Below are 14273 nucleotides of genomic sequence, written 5' to 3'. Positions count from 1 at the left end.
TGAAGAAGTTTTTATTTATTTAGCAGCCTCTACTGAGAAATCTCTGATTCTGAGTTCACATGTAAAGAAACTACAAACAATGGCCTGTTAAGATTTTGGGGGCATACGTGGTCATAATATTATTGTAGAATGTTGCATTCTTTTTCTTTAAAAATACCTTTATGATTTTATAATTAGGCTTAACTTTTAACACATACACTACTATATGCTGTATACTTTTACTATATACAGAACTCAGGGGTCCTTTTAACAACAGACAGTAGAGTTTGGATATTATCCCCAAACTAGCTAGAGACTCTAAGGAGGTTAGACAAGAGAGTAACATGATTAAATATGTGTTTTAGAGAGAGCCTACTAACAGCTCTCTGGAGGGTGGTTTGGAAGGTGGCGAAAGGGTGTAATAGGTAGGAAGACTGGAGGCAGAAAGATCAATTAGAAAATATCATAATAATCTGGACAAAAGATGACATGGGCCTGACTTAAGGCCATGCAGAGGAAAAGAACCAAAGATATCAGCTTTTGTTAGAGTTAGGAGAAGAAATAGAAAAAAAAATGTTTTTTACTATGATCCACAGTAAGAAAACATTATACATCACAATCAAGTGCACACTTAGAAAATTTTCCCCAAATGATTCTCTACTTTATTACAAGCAATGCCTTCTGATATTCTCACATCAGTTCTATTCTATTGGATTCTTTTAATGCTGGTTGTAACCAGTCGAATTGATTCCACAGTATAGTAGATGAGGAAAGGACGCTCGCATTTGTCTATTGAGGTTGAAATGGCAGAAGAACATGGGGTGGCGATTTCTAGTGGGTGGGTAGCTAGATGTATGAGTCCGGAGCTCTGAAAGGAGCTAGGGCAGGACTGGCAGCCATGGCATGGATGAGTTAATGCAGGTATGTGCGAAAGGGAAGACAGAAGAGGTTTGAGGCAGCGTTCAGGGAGACACAGACCTTCAAAGTATTAATGGTAAAAAGCAAGTCCATGAAGAAAAAAGAGACAGAGCTAAGGAGCAGGAGAAATCAAAAGACAGTGGGGTCATGAAAATCAAGAGAGGAGAATGCTTTGAGAAGTAGTAACATGGTCACAAGCCGGAGGGGCCAACCATGTTAAGTTCTGGGAGGTGACAATATGTTGGGAAATGGGGAGGAAACTTCAGTACTTGTAGATATTATTTCTCTTTGAAAGTGAACTTAGAAATAAAACATAATGGATTCAGTCAGTTTAGGAAACATTTACTGTTTACACACTATAGGGTAGGCAAGATCCTGATCTCTGCTCACAGCCTCAGAATCCTCCTCCGGAAGGAAGCTCACAGGCACAAAGTCATGCTACAAAGTTCCCATCCAGAACCTTACATTTGCTAATAATGCACTAACAGATGATCTGTAAATATGTACCTGGGAGAAGATTTAGAAAATACCCAAGTCTAATCAAGAAAGCTAAGAAGTGATTTCAGAGAAGAAAAATTGGGATGTGGTTGACATACCCAGAAAGCAGGGATCTAATAGATTACTTGCACTCTGTCCTAAGGAAAAATATAATGTCTAATGAAAAAAGGTAAAGAAGGTTAGGTTTTGGGTTACTGCTTGTGGATGGAAACTACATTTCAAGTGAAAACCAATAATTTGTCAAAGTCCTCCTGAGCCCTATCTAAGAGAAAGCTAGCCAGACCAGACAATGTGAATATCTAATCATACACTAATATATTGGCATCCAGATTTATATGTTAATGTCTTAGGATCATGGCTGGGCATGGTGATTCATGCTTATAATCGCAGCACTTTGAGAGGCCCAGGTGGATGATTGCTTGAGCCCAGGAGTTTGAGACCAGCCTGAGCAACATGGCAAAACTGTGTCTCTACAAAACACACACAAAAAAATAGCTGGGCATGGTGGCACACACCTATCATCCCAACTACTTGGGAGACTGAGGTGGGAGGATCACTTGAGCATGGGAAGGTTGAGGCTGCAGTGAACCACAATTGAGCCACTGCACTCCAGCCTGGGCAACAGAGCAAGAACCCATCTCAAAATAAATAAATAAATAATAATAATGTCTTAGAGTCATGATGGAATCTCATGTGACTCCTGTTAAGCCATTTTAGAGCTTGTAGCAGATAGCTGCAAATAAAAACTACGTTTTTGGGGTGTTTGTTTGTTTGTTTTGAGACAGTGTCTCACTCTGTAGCCCTGGCTGGAGTGCAGTGGCGCAATCTCGGCTCACTGCAACCTTCGCCTCCCAGGTTCAAGAGATTCTCGTCCCTCAGTCTCCCGAGCAGCTGGGATTACAGGCGCATACCACCATGCACAGCTGATTTTTTTATTTTTAGTAGAGATGAGGTTTCACCATCTTGGCCAGGCTGCTCTCGAACTCCTGACCTCAGGTGATCCACCCGCCTTGGCCTCCCAAAGTGCTGGGATTACAGGCGTGAGCCACCGCGCCTGGCCAAAAACTAAGTTTTTGTGTTTTAGGTATAAGACTGCCTTCCATCTTCACATCTGTTATCCATATATATATATATAATTTCTGTTCTTCCCACTGTCAGTTCTTTACACTTTACTCAGATCTCAAGAAATTCTTCATCAATAAAATAAATTTTGGAACATAACATGAATTAGGGGATTCAGTAGTCCCCATCACAGTCATGACTGCCTTCTTTTTCCTTCTGTGTGCTGCCCCATTGCATACACCTGCCACACTGACGACAATAGTTTAGAAGGAAGAGACTGGGTATGTACATGTCAGAACAAACCCTGTGTGCAGATACTCCTAGAAGAGTGGGGAGGAATTAATGATCACAGAGTGGTCCCATAGGGCTGGCTTACTGCCATGTGGGGCAGGTTTGCTTGATTCAGTTGTGACTTCCAGTCATCAAGTTGAGTCTACATTCACTATGCGTGACCTTTTGATGGACTTTTTCAGCATATTTATGTTTTCTTTTTAAAGCACAAACTTTGACTGCAGTGATTGCTTATTTGTATTGATGAGTCTAATGTGCTCTGGTGGGGGGCCTCATACCTGCTGAGATTGTACCTTCTTCAATTCAATATTTATTGACTCCTACTCTATGCCAGGCCCTGTCCTGTATAACTGAAGACATTAAAATTTCTATTTAATAATCCCTATTAAGTTGAATTGAATACAATTCAATATGCTACTTAAAAATTGATTTTATATGATTTATCCCCCCCAAATAGGATATAAAATGGTAAATTAAGTATGATGTGAACTCAACTTAGTGAATGTATATACACTTATAAGCAAGAGAAAAGCCCATTTTCTGGTATAAGCTTGAATTTGCCTCTTTCTTTACGTCTGCTTATGGAAATTAAATATCTCCCATTGCAGATATTTCTGAACTAGATTTCAAATAGGGGATTTAAGGGATTGAAAAATTTAGTAAGTAGATCGTCCTTTTTACTCAGTCAAAAGTGATTTTTTTAAAGGCAAGCTTAAGCTCAGTATAAAACAAATACTCCCAGAGATATTATCCACATGCCAGATATGTTTATATATTTTCCTCTACAAATTCAAGATGTGATACATCTAAATGAAATTCATAGGAGATAAAGAGAAGGATGAGGCCTTGGTGAGTGAACTACCTACTATACTTTTCTATAGAAACTTCCTTCTTAGGAATCTAAGAAGATCTTAGAGATCTCTTCTGTTCAGCTGAAAGTTTTACAGATTTCTTTATTCCCTCTGCACACCTTGTCTTTGTCCAAAATAAAGCTTGAGCTCATCAACTTGCTGTTTGCTTGATCTTTTCTTAGAATTTGCCTCAGGAAGGGTAGCCTAAAAATCTGAAAATATGAAAATGACTCCAAGTGATCTATGGTTCTTATTCTGCTCTGTATTCTTCTACCTCCGCATTATTTTTTCAAAGGATCCCCAAGATGCCATCCCCAGAGGAACCATGCTGGCCATTTTCATCACCACTGTTGCCTACTTAGGGGTTGCAATTTGTGTAGGTAAGTGGTACGTCTCTAGTGTCAGAATGTCAGAATTACGAGAGGTCCAGTTGTTCACGTCTAGTGGGCTTTCAATGCAGCATAAATACAGAGTTTTTTAAAAGGCAACAATTTTACAATTTTAATCCCCTACTTGGTACCTTAATGTTAATGATTTGGATACTTTAAGGATTTGAATGCAATTAAGCTGTAATACAGACATCTCTGGGTCAGGGCTAGAGTAAAGCTAATCAGGTTGTCATTCCACCTGAACACAAAGAGGGTCCCATTTTACCACCCTTGATGATAATCCCACTGCTAAGGAGGCCACCACTTCCAGCACACACTTCCCTTGTTCTAGGAGGCAGGAGAGAAACAGAGTAGAGAAAAGAAGTGAAAAACAAAACCATTCAAACCTAAAAACAGCCTTAGGAAAGTATGAAAGATGTGGAATTTGTGACTGTGTCTCATCCTTGTACTGCTATCCTTAATATGGAAATGTCACTGTCACCAATTGGCAGGATATCAGAACAAGACCCAGCTGCTGGCAGTGTGGGTGGCCAGCCCCTACATTGCTCAGTGAACAGAAAATATGTGTACTCACCTGCTGTTCCTGAGACTGACTTTGGTTCTACCTGCTGCCTGCAGACACACCTCCTCCTGGTTGGGGGCTGCCTCACACTTTTGCCATAGTAGGAAAGGAAGAGGTTTCCCAACATTTAGAGAAGAAAACTATCTTCTGTGTACAATAGGGAAAACAGTTCCAGGCTGGACCACCATGGAAGCCAAAGGGAACATCCCTGTCCTCTTCTGCTTATAAGAGAAATTGAGAAGGTCCATGTACCTACAGTTGGTTTCTGGAGATAAAAGAAAAAACGAACTTAAATCCTTCCCTGTCTCATTGTCTCTAATTTGAGGAAATTTGATAACTTCGTTAAGAGTATCGTTGGGGCTGGGCACAGTAGCTCATGCCTGTAATCCTGCTAATTTGGGAGGCTGAGGCCAGAGGATTGCTTAAGTCCAGGAGTTCAAGACGAGCTGGGGCAACATAGAGAGACCCCATTCCTGCAAAAAATAAAAAATTAGCCGGGCGTGGTGGCACACACCTATGATCCCAGGGATTGGGAAGGGTGAGGTGGGAGGATTGCTTAAGCCTGGAAGGTCAAGGGTGCAGTGAGCTGTGATCACACCACTGCACTCCAGCCTGGGCAACAGAGTGAGACCATGTGTCATAAATAAATAAATAAATAAACAGGTAGATAAATGTATTGTTGGGGCATGTCCAAGTTTAGTTACATGTAAAGCGATTTTTTTGTTTCAGTGCTTTAGGAAATCAACACATTTTTAAATGACATTGAAACCACTGAAGTTAAATTTCCCGAGTGGTTTTCTTTTTTCTACAGCTAAAGTGAGAGAATGAGTAAAGGTATAGACCTGATTTCAGAGCTTCTTCTAGTTTTGCCCCTAATGGGTGGAAAAATATACATTTCTACACTTTCCCAGCATAGGATAAGGACAATCATGGAGTCAATGTCCTGTCATGAGTACAAATAATGGCTTATGGCCTGGCTTCATGGGAATTTTGAGAGATCTGTTACGCAGAGGTTAAAATACATGATTCAAAGAGTTCAGTTCAACATAAATGAACAATGCAAACAGGTAAAATATGAAAGAATAGTTTGACTTAGTAATTGACATCCATAATTTCAAGCGTTCAAGTAGAGGCTGGCAGGCTACCTCTCAGGACTACGATAAAAAGGATCCCTGCACTGATTATTTAAAATGGCTCTTTCAGATAAAAGAGTCTATGACTGGCCGGGTGCAGTGGCTCATGCCTGTAATCCCAGCACTTTGGGAGGTGGAGGTGGGTGGATCACGAGGTCAGAGTTCAAGACCAGCCTGGCCAAGAGGGTGAAACCTCATCTCTACTAAAAATACAAAAATTATCCGGGCATGGTGGCGGGCGCCTGTAATCCCAGATACTCAGGTGGCTGAGGCAGATAATTGCTTGAACCCAGGAGGCGGAAGTTGCAGTGAGCCAAGATCGTGCCACTGCACTCCAGCCTGGGAGACAGAGCGAGACTCTGTCTCAAAAACAAAAACAAAGAAACAAACAAACAAAAAGAGTCTATAATTTTTAAGTCTCCCAAATTCAAAGAATATGGATTCCATAGCTAAGATTAAGGAATCACATTTATTCCTGTCACTGGGACCTGTCTTAAAGGTATTATTAGCAAGGCATGAGAATCCACCCTGGGTAGAGTTTGAAATCCAAAGCAGTTTTATTGGTTGGCATTTAGTTTGTAAAGTATTTATCCTTTACGTAGTTCAGAAAAGTTTATATATACTTCACATGTATATTCATATATTTCAAAAATCCTATCAAATACATGGCAAAGATTAATTAGAAAAAATCATAAGGGAATGCCAGTGATTAAAATATATATCAAGAGTCTTTTAAATCACCATAATTCTGTGTTTAAGAATCTATCCTAGAAGAAAAAGTTTATGCACAAAGATGTTCATCATAGAATGCTATAGTAGAAAATGGCAGATACACTCAAATGTATGAAAATAATGGAATAGATCAACTGAGATAGATGCTTGATCAATATTATTTGACCATTGCCTAGGAAATCTGAGTATTTTATCCTAAAACATTTCCTTTATTGTTTAAACCATTAAAACTGCATATAATGTAGAACTGTAACTCTGATAAATTATGAAAGGAATATCATTAGTTGAAAAGAGGGGCTGCATTCTCTTAATCGCTGTAATAGAATTCCATAATGCCACCTCTTGGCTCTCTTGCAGGTGAGGAAATAAATCCTTCTACTTGAAAAACATCCAGTTGGTCGTACTAAGCCAGACATATGTATTGAGTATGTGTTATGTACCAAGCGCTGCCATGCAAGTTTTAAGAGATAAGAAATTAAGACTGAGTGATCAACTCCCAAGTCTCTTACCACTCAAATCTAAGTCACACAGGCCGTTGAAATGGCAGCCTGTTACAGAAAAGGGGAAACCCCAGGGCTCAGCAGATGGGAGCCTCCAGTTATCAATAACTACTCACAGTGAACAGAGGCTAAGAAATGGACCTTTTCAGACTCAAAGTAAACTATGTTTTCAGAAGAAAACAGTAAGGGACCAGAACCTTATAAAGAAATAACAAGCCATGGTTTTTTCCACAGGGGCCTGTGTGGTCCGAGATGCCACCGGGAACATGAATGACACCATCATTTCTGGGATGAACTGCAATGGTTCAGCAGCATGTGGGTTGGGCTATGACTTCTCAAGATGTCGACATGAACCATGTCAGTACGGGCTGATGAACAATTTCCAGGTTTGAAGCAAAACTCAAAAATGTTCATTGCTATTATTTTCATTTTTTGAATGTCACATAGAGTAAGATTTCTGAATCCGCAACTGATTGATTATTGACTGATAAGAATCCAGCACAGAATGATTCATGTGGGAGGGAAAGGAGTCATATAGGCATTACATGGTAGCAAATCCTATGGTTACATTTCCTGTGGTCAGAGACAATAGGCAGTCATATGAATTGCATCACCAGGGAGAGATCATCTCCTGGCACTATATGTCTTCCAATCAGTTGTGCAAGATTTCATGGTGGAAAGGAACTTAGATTAGTTAGCACTTGTTATGTATTTCTTTCTTTTATAATTTTAGTTTTTATTCCAGATTCAGGGAGTATCCTGTATGTGCAGGTTTGTTACATGAGTGTATTGTGTGATGCTGAGATTTGGGGGTATTACAACAAGTAGCCTCTGTTCACTGTGAGTAGTTCACCCAGGTACTAAGCATAGTACTCAATAGCTAGTTTTCAACCCTTGCCTTCCTCTGTCCCCTCTCTAGTCGTCCCCAGTGTCCCTTGTTGCCACTTTATGTTCATGAGTACTCAATGTTTAGCTCCCACTTATAAGTGAGAATATGTGGTATTTGGTTTTCTGTTCCTGTGTTAATTTGCTTAGGATAATGGCCTCTAGCTGCATCCACGTTGCTGCGAAGGACATGATTTTATTCTTTTTGTGGCTGTGTAGTATTGCATGGTGTATGTGTACCACATTTTCTTTATCCAGTCCACCACTGATGGACATCTAGGTTGATTCCATGTCTTTGCTATTGTGAATAGTGCTGCAATAGACATACAGATGCCTGTATCTTTTTGGTTGAATGATTTATTTTCTTTTGGGTACATACCCAGTGAAGAGATTGCTGGGTCAAATGATAGTCCTGTTTTAAGTTCGTTGAGAAATCTTGGAATGAATTTCATACATGGCCTTCAGCTTAGACAAAGCCTTTGAGGTGGCCCTGGAGAGCCTAGAAGACAAGGCTAAGAGACAAATTGTGAGTGCCAGAGGGAAGGTAAATAAGGGGGAAGGAACAATGGAAGTTAGGAAAACTGTAGGACTTTAAACATATTAATTTGTCTGCATGACTGGTGAGCAGAGGGAGAAGTAAATTTGTCGCGAAAGCTTCATTCTTCTGTTCTAACAACCCATAAAGAGAAATTAACTCAGCTGAAGTCATTATTCCAAAATATGACTTAAATTGATAGAATCACATCATGTCTCAGATCTAAAATTATGTTTAATGAGCACAGAAATAGCAAAGGTCTGAAAAGCCTCTGTGTGCAGGAAGAAGAAAGGTTAATGGCTGTAAAAAGACTAGTAAACAGCTGAGCCCCTCCCCAAACCTTATTAAAATACTACTTTCTGCTGGATAGAATTCCCCATCATCAAAGAAACATATGGCCACAAAGAACAGAGGGGAAAATGTCAAAATCCTTGAAACCATTTCCTTCTTTATTCTTTCCAGTATCTTCTGGATATATTGCGGTGAGCATTTATTATCTTATAAATAACCAAAAAGGCCATTTCTATTTTTAAAAAATAAAATTAAGAATGTGAGAATGGCCAAGTGCGGTGGCTCACAACTATAATCCCAGCCCTTTGGGAGACTGAGGCGGGTGGATCACTTGAGGTCAGGAGTTCAAGACCAGCCTGGCCAAGATGGTGAAACCCTGTCTCTACTAGAAATACAAAAATTAGCCGGGTGTGGTGGCAGGTGCCTGTAATCCCAGCTACTCGGGAGGCTGAGGTACAAGAATTGCTTGAACCCGGGTGGCGGAGGTTGCAGTGAGCCAAGATCATGCCACTGCACTCCAGCCTGGGTGATAGAGTGAGACTCCGTCTCGAACAAACAAACAAACAAAAGGAATGTGAGAATGAAGCAGGGGAAAAAAATCTAGTTGAAAGCAATTTGCTTATGAAACAAATTCTAAATCACAGAAAGTCTCCTTATTTGTACCTCTCTTCTCAAGGTCATGAGCATGGTATCAGGATTTGGCCCCCTCATCACTGCGGGAATCTTTTCTGCAACACTCTCCTCCGCCCTGGCCTCCCTTGTCAGTGCACCCAAAGTGTTCCAGGTAATACAAGCACAATAGCTTGTGCTTCTCCCTACTGCTGTTTCCATGGAGTGTGAATCAAGCTGAAATATTCATTCTCACTGGCAATCATTTTCCATCATTTTCTGAAACAGTTAATGTTTGCATCTGGCTCAAGTGCTATGTCTGCCACATAGTCAAGATCGATTCAAATAATATAAAGAATGATAAACTGCAGTGTTAACTTGTGCCTCATCTTGTGTATCACTTAATCTTTCCCCAAATCTTCTTGTTTGAATCACCTAGAGAAAATGACTGTGCATAGCTATAAATGACAAATTTCTTCTCTTCTTTTCCATTAGGCTCTGTGCAAGGACAACATCTACAAAGCCCTGCAGTTTTTTGCAAAGGGATATGGGAAAAACAATGAACCCCTGAGAGGATATATTCTCACTTTTTTTATAGCCATGGCATTTATTCTTATTGGTTTGTAAAGTTTTCTTGTTTTTATTGAAAACCAAAGAATTCTTCTGATTATTCATAGGGCTTTCCTTTTAGTTTGAAAAATTATCCGTTTTATGTTTAGGATCCCATTTGGGAATATTGGCATCTAAGAAGGAAATGAGAAATCCTTGTGTGTAGAGGGCCTTTGAGGAACTCGAGGTAGACTTTGAATTTTAATCTATGCGTTGAATCTGAGTGTTCGAAATCCATCCAACCAAATGCAGCTGAATCCTTCCTCCCACCTGCCTGAAACTGTCTAAATCTAGAGTCTCCCCCAGCTGCCATATCTACTGACCTGATGGCTAGCAGAATTGAATTGCCCGTTAGTGTTTCTGGAAATGCGGTCCACTGACCATCTATATCGCAGTCACCTGGGGTGTTTGGGAAAGTGCAGAGACTTCAGGCCCAATTCCAGAGTAACTGAGTCAGACTCTCTGAGGGTAAGGAGTCTACATTTCACAAGCTCCTCAAGAGATTCATAGACCACTGGTATTTGAGAACCACTTATCTAGACTATAATCTCGGCTTCCTCTCCCCAGGTGATATGGAAACAGCTACATAATCTTGGAGAGGCACATTCATCAACTTAAACTTGCACATTTCTCTCTCCTCCCTAAGGCCCCACCCTTGCTGATGAGCGTATCAGAGGAAAAGAAGCAGAAGGCAGAGGACTTTGGGAGCCACACATAGGCGGGGAGAGACTTCCTCAGCACAGCAGTGCCAAGCAATGAGGGCTCCTCATCATTACATATTGAACTCAGGAAGGGACTATAATTCATGAATCCTCATAGCATTTGTATGAGGCTGAAGAGGGGAATTTGTAACTGTCTGTGTTTGTTAGATTTTTAAAAATTAAATTAAAAGTGATTTCATATAGAGATGTTTCAATTATGTAATTTAGCCTCTAAGATCTCAAATCATTGCCCTGTGCTGCATTTAAGTGAATAAGCAATCAAAGTTTTAGAAGTCTTGTATACATAGATAATATCCTTTAAAATCATTCTTTCAGAACAAGTGCATTGGCTCCATGCATAAACTTCATGGCAGCTGTTTTGCCTACTTTCCTGTTGGTATCCATGTTCCAGAATCACACCCAGCTGCCTGCATTTGCATCATTGCATCATTTGCATCATTGAGGGTGATAGACGTCTGACCTTCAGATAAAGGATGACGTCTCTATATTTTTTCTTATATTGCCCAATAAAAATTCCAGCTGGAATTAAATTATACCAGATATTTACTCCTGAGGCAAAAGTATTTTGGGGCCAGGCACGGTGGCTCACGCCTGTTCATCCCGGCACTTTGGGAGGCTGAGGTGGGCGGATCACTGGAGGTCAGGAATTCAAGACCAGCACAGCCTACATAGTGAAACCTTGTCTCTACTAAAAATGCAAAAATTACCTGGGCGTGGTGGTGGGTGCCAATAGTCCCAGCTACTAGGGAGGCTGAGGCAGGAGAATCACTTGAACCCAGGAGGCAGAGGCTGCAGTGAGCCGAGATTGTGCCATTGCACTCCAGGGCAACAAGAGCTAGACTCTATCTCAAAATAATAATAATAATAATAATAATAATATTTTTGGCTAGCCTTGAGAGGTAGAACTCTCTAGAGATGTGAAAAAGGTATGAATGACAAAGAGTCCTGAAAATCAGAGAACACATATTGGGCCTACGCAGGGAGATTTCAACTGGGGAGTCTTCGGTGCACTGGTATTTAACTAATATCCTGCAGAGCCTATTTATTGCATACATAACAGTTATAGAACACAGGATTAGATGCATCCAGAAAAGCTACAGGGGAGTTAATTGTATGCCCAGTCCCACACCTACCCATTGCCACTTGAACTTTTTGTAGGTAGAGGTCTCGATTGTCTATTTTCTGATTGGTAGGCTTTTTTATTACTTACTTTATGGAAACCGTAGCTAAGAGTAAATATGTATCCCCAAAGAAAAATGACTAACTTCTTAAACTTTGACAGATGCTCGCTATGTTTTCAATTTCCAAATAAAGTCAAGCTTCCAGGCTATAACAGCTGTTCAGCCCCTGGTCTCATCACTCATACATACATGTTCAATTCTGTTATTTTTACAGCGGAACTGAACACCATTGCTCCCATCATCTCTAACTTTTTCCTGGCCTCATATGCACTTATTAATTTCTCCTGCTTCCATGCCTCTTATGCCAAATCTCCAGGTAAGCTGACTTCCAAAACTAAAATATGCTTAAGCAAACAGTTAGTTTGTCTCAATGAAATGAAATAAATCAGTGAAAAGTGTTCAATCTGTGTTTATATGTTTCCTTGTATCCTAGTGAGAAGCATAATCCACTTTATTTTGGTGAGTTTAGGGATGAGTTTTGAAATAGAAAAAGAATCATTTGAGCAATGGCCTTTTTGACCAACCGTAAAGTCAATTTTCTCCTGTGGCAATAAATTATTCATTGTAAGAGAAACCACATTTATTTCAGCAGTAGAAAAACACCACTATTTATTTCCAGGGTGAAAGTGACCACAGAAGTGGAATTAATGTATATATTTGAAACTTCCTTACTATCAATTTGTTTCCTGCCCATGGTGCAAAAGAGAAGGATGAGTAGTTCCCATAATTACCTGCTGAGTGGAGGCAATGTAGATAGGCTGCATTGATGCTGGTGGCATCACTGCACTCTTTGGGCTGTGGTTTAAAGTTGTTCAAAATTTCACACCAAAGAACGTTCCCCTTTCTAGTCACTCCTCACCTCTTCTTTGCTTTCATTGTCCACTACAGTTTCTTCTGCCTTTCTACCAGAACAGAGAGTTGTCATTATCTACCTTCAGAAAGTTCTCCACCTAGATAACTTTTACCGGGTACATAAACACATTTCCACTCGTTGAGGGCCTGACAAGATATTAAGCCTCCTTTGGAAAAACTTGCTGCCAATAAGACAAAATATAGATGGCAGACCAATCTTAATCTAACGAATACTAGGCTACAGAAAGTAGCAGAGGATTTTTGTTTCTTTGTGTGTTTTGTTAATACAGAAATGTGTGACTCCATGCCATGTTATGGCCACTTTTGAAAAATAAGGTGAAATAACAGAGGCAGCCAGGGAAAAGAGTGAAAAAGAGAACGGGAAAGAGGGGTAGAGAGAGGAAAATACAGAACAGCATATAGAGGAAGACACATGGATATGCAAACCCAGAAAATGTCTGCCTCTCTCTCTCTCTCTCTCACACACACACACACACACACACTCAGATGGGAAGCCAGACTCAAGAGAAAAATAAGGCTATTTTCAATGATGTTCTTGAAGTGCTATGTCCATCTTGTGGCCATTTAGGAAATTGCTCCCAAACACTTAAAGTTCCGTTGTGTTTTGGCAACTCCTAATTTAAAACGTACCCCATTCATTAACAAAAGGTGCCCTTCATATCAGAGCTTTTCCCTCCTTTCCATACTGTCTTCCAGTTGCTTCCATTTCAGGGAACTAAGAGAACACAGAAAACCCCCACGCATGTGCGCACTGTGAGAAATATTTTCATTGCAAAATGCATGACATATTAACACATTGGGTTTAAGAAGCCTTTGCTAGCCATTAAGTTTAAAAAGGCATTTCTCCCTCTTTTTTTTTTTATCAATTATTCTTTCTGAAAGGGCAAGCACTGTCCTCTTAGGGTAATGGAAGCTACCAGGAAGTCAAGCAGATTGACTCTTGATGACTACTCCACCTTCTCCAAGGGAGCAAAAAGCCCATTGTCTTCACTTTTACTTTCTCTGACAACCAAGGAGTTTCTCCTCCCCACCTGATAGATCCCACTCTTTCCATTCCTCCTGCCTCTTTTCAGCTCCTGATGGCATAGATACCAGATGCTTAAGGTTTGGAAGTTTGAGAAGACAGTCGGGAGCACAGAGTATGGAGGGTCCTGAATAGCATATTTTTCAGATGCTTAACATTTCCTAAACTTTACAGCATTCTATTTGGTGTAAGTACCATCTTCATAGACCAGGGACCCAAGATCATAGGAAAATAATCACAGAGTCTGCAAATTGGCCTAAAAGTTCTGATTCTTTATGTCAGGAAAAATGCATATTACCTGCATTCTTATAATATTCAGTGGCATGATCGTAGTAGAGTGGAAGTTTTCCTTCTGCATATTTTGTTTTCAGGATGGAGACCTGCGTATGGAATTTACAACATGTGGGTATCTCTTTTTGGAGCTGTTTTGTGCTGTGCAGTCATGTTTGTCATCAACTGGTGGGCAGCTGTCATCACCTATGTCATTGAATTCTTCCTTTATGTCTATGTGACTTATAAGAAGCCAGGTAAGATAATGACTGTATGGAATAGGGTTTCCAAATCTCTCTCTAACTATTCATTTATTAAGCATTTACTGAGCAGCTTTTATGTGTTTAGGTGAGGCATAT

The 14273-nt window shown here is 40.2% G+C and overlaps 1 protein-coding gene and 1 long non-coding RNA gene across 5 annotated transcripts in view; one reads left to right on the top strand and one right to left on the bottom strand.

The window, feature by feature from the left end:
* Positions 1-14273, top strand: part of SLC12A1 (solute carrier family 12 member 1) — a 98253-nt gene that overhangs the window by 31277 nt on the left and 52703 nt on the right. For all 3 annotated transcript variants that reach the window (XM_055279021.2, XM_055279020.2, XM_055279022.2), the window contains exons 9-14: positions 3895-3979; positions 7150-7301; positions 9303-9410; positions 9731-9854; positions 11962-12063; positions 14016-14171. In XM_055279021.2, the coding sequence (XP_055134996.2) occupies positions 3895-3979; positions 7150-7301; positions 9303-9410; positions 9731-9854; positions 11962-12063; positions 14016-14171 (727 nt within the window). The remainder of the gene's footprint in view (positions 1-3894; positions 3980-7149; positions 7302-9302; positions 9411-9730; positions 9855-11961; positions 12064-14015; positions 14172-14273) is intronic.
* LOC129482738 (uncharacterized) overlaps positions 4565-14273 on the bottom strand; it is an 86952-nt gene continuing 77243 nt past the window's right edge. For both annotated transcript variants that reach the window (XR_008657801.2, XR_010121232.1), the window contains 2 exons: positions 8180-8312; positions 4565-4815 (listed from right to left, as the gene is read on the bottom strand). This is a non-coding gene — a long non-coding RNA (uncharacterized lncRNA). The remainder of the gene's footprint in view (positions 4816-8179; positions 8313-14273) is intronic.

Source organism: Symphalangus syndactylus, chromosome 5, assembly GCF_028878055.3.
Source record: "Symphalangus syndactylus isolate Jambi chromosome 5, NHGRI_mSymSyn1-v2.1_pri, whole genome shotgun sequence".
Lineage (NCBI taxonomy): Eukaryota > Metazoa > Chordata > Mammalia > Primates > Hylobatidae > Symphalangus > Symphalangus syndactylus.
The sequence above is the reverse complement of the archived record's forward strand: the minus strand, read 5'-3'. Positions and strand labels throughout refer to the sequence as shown.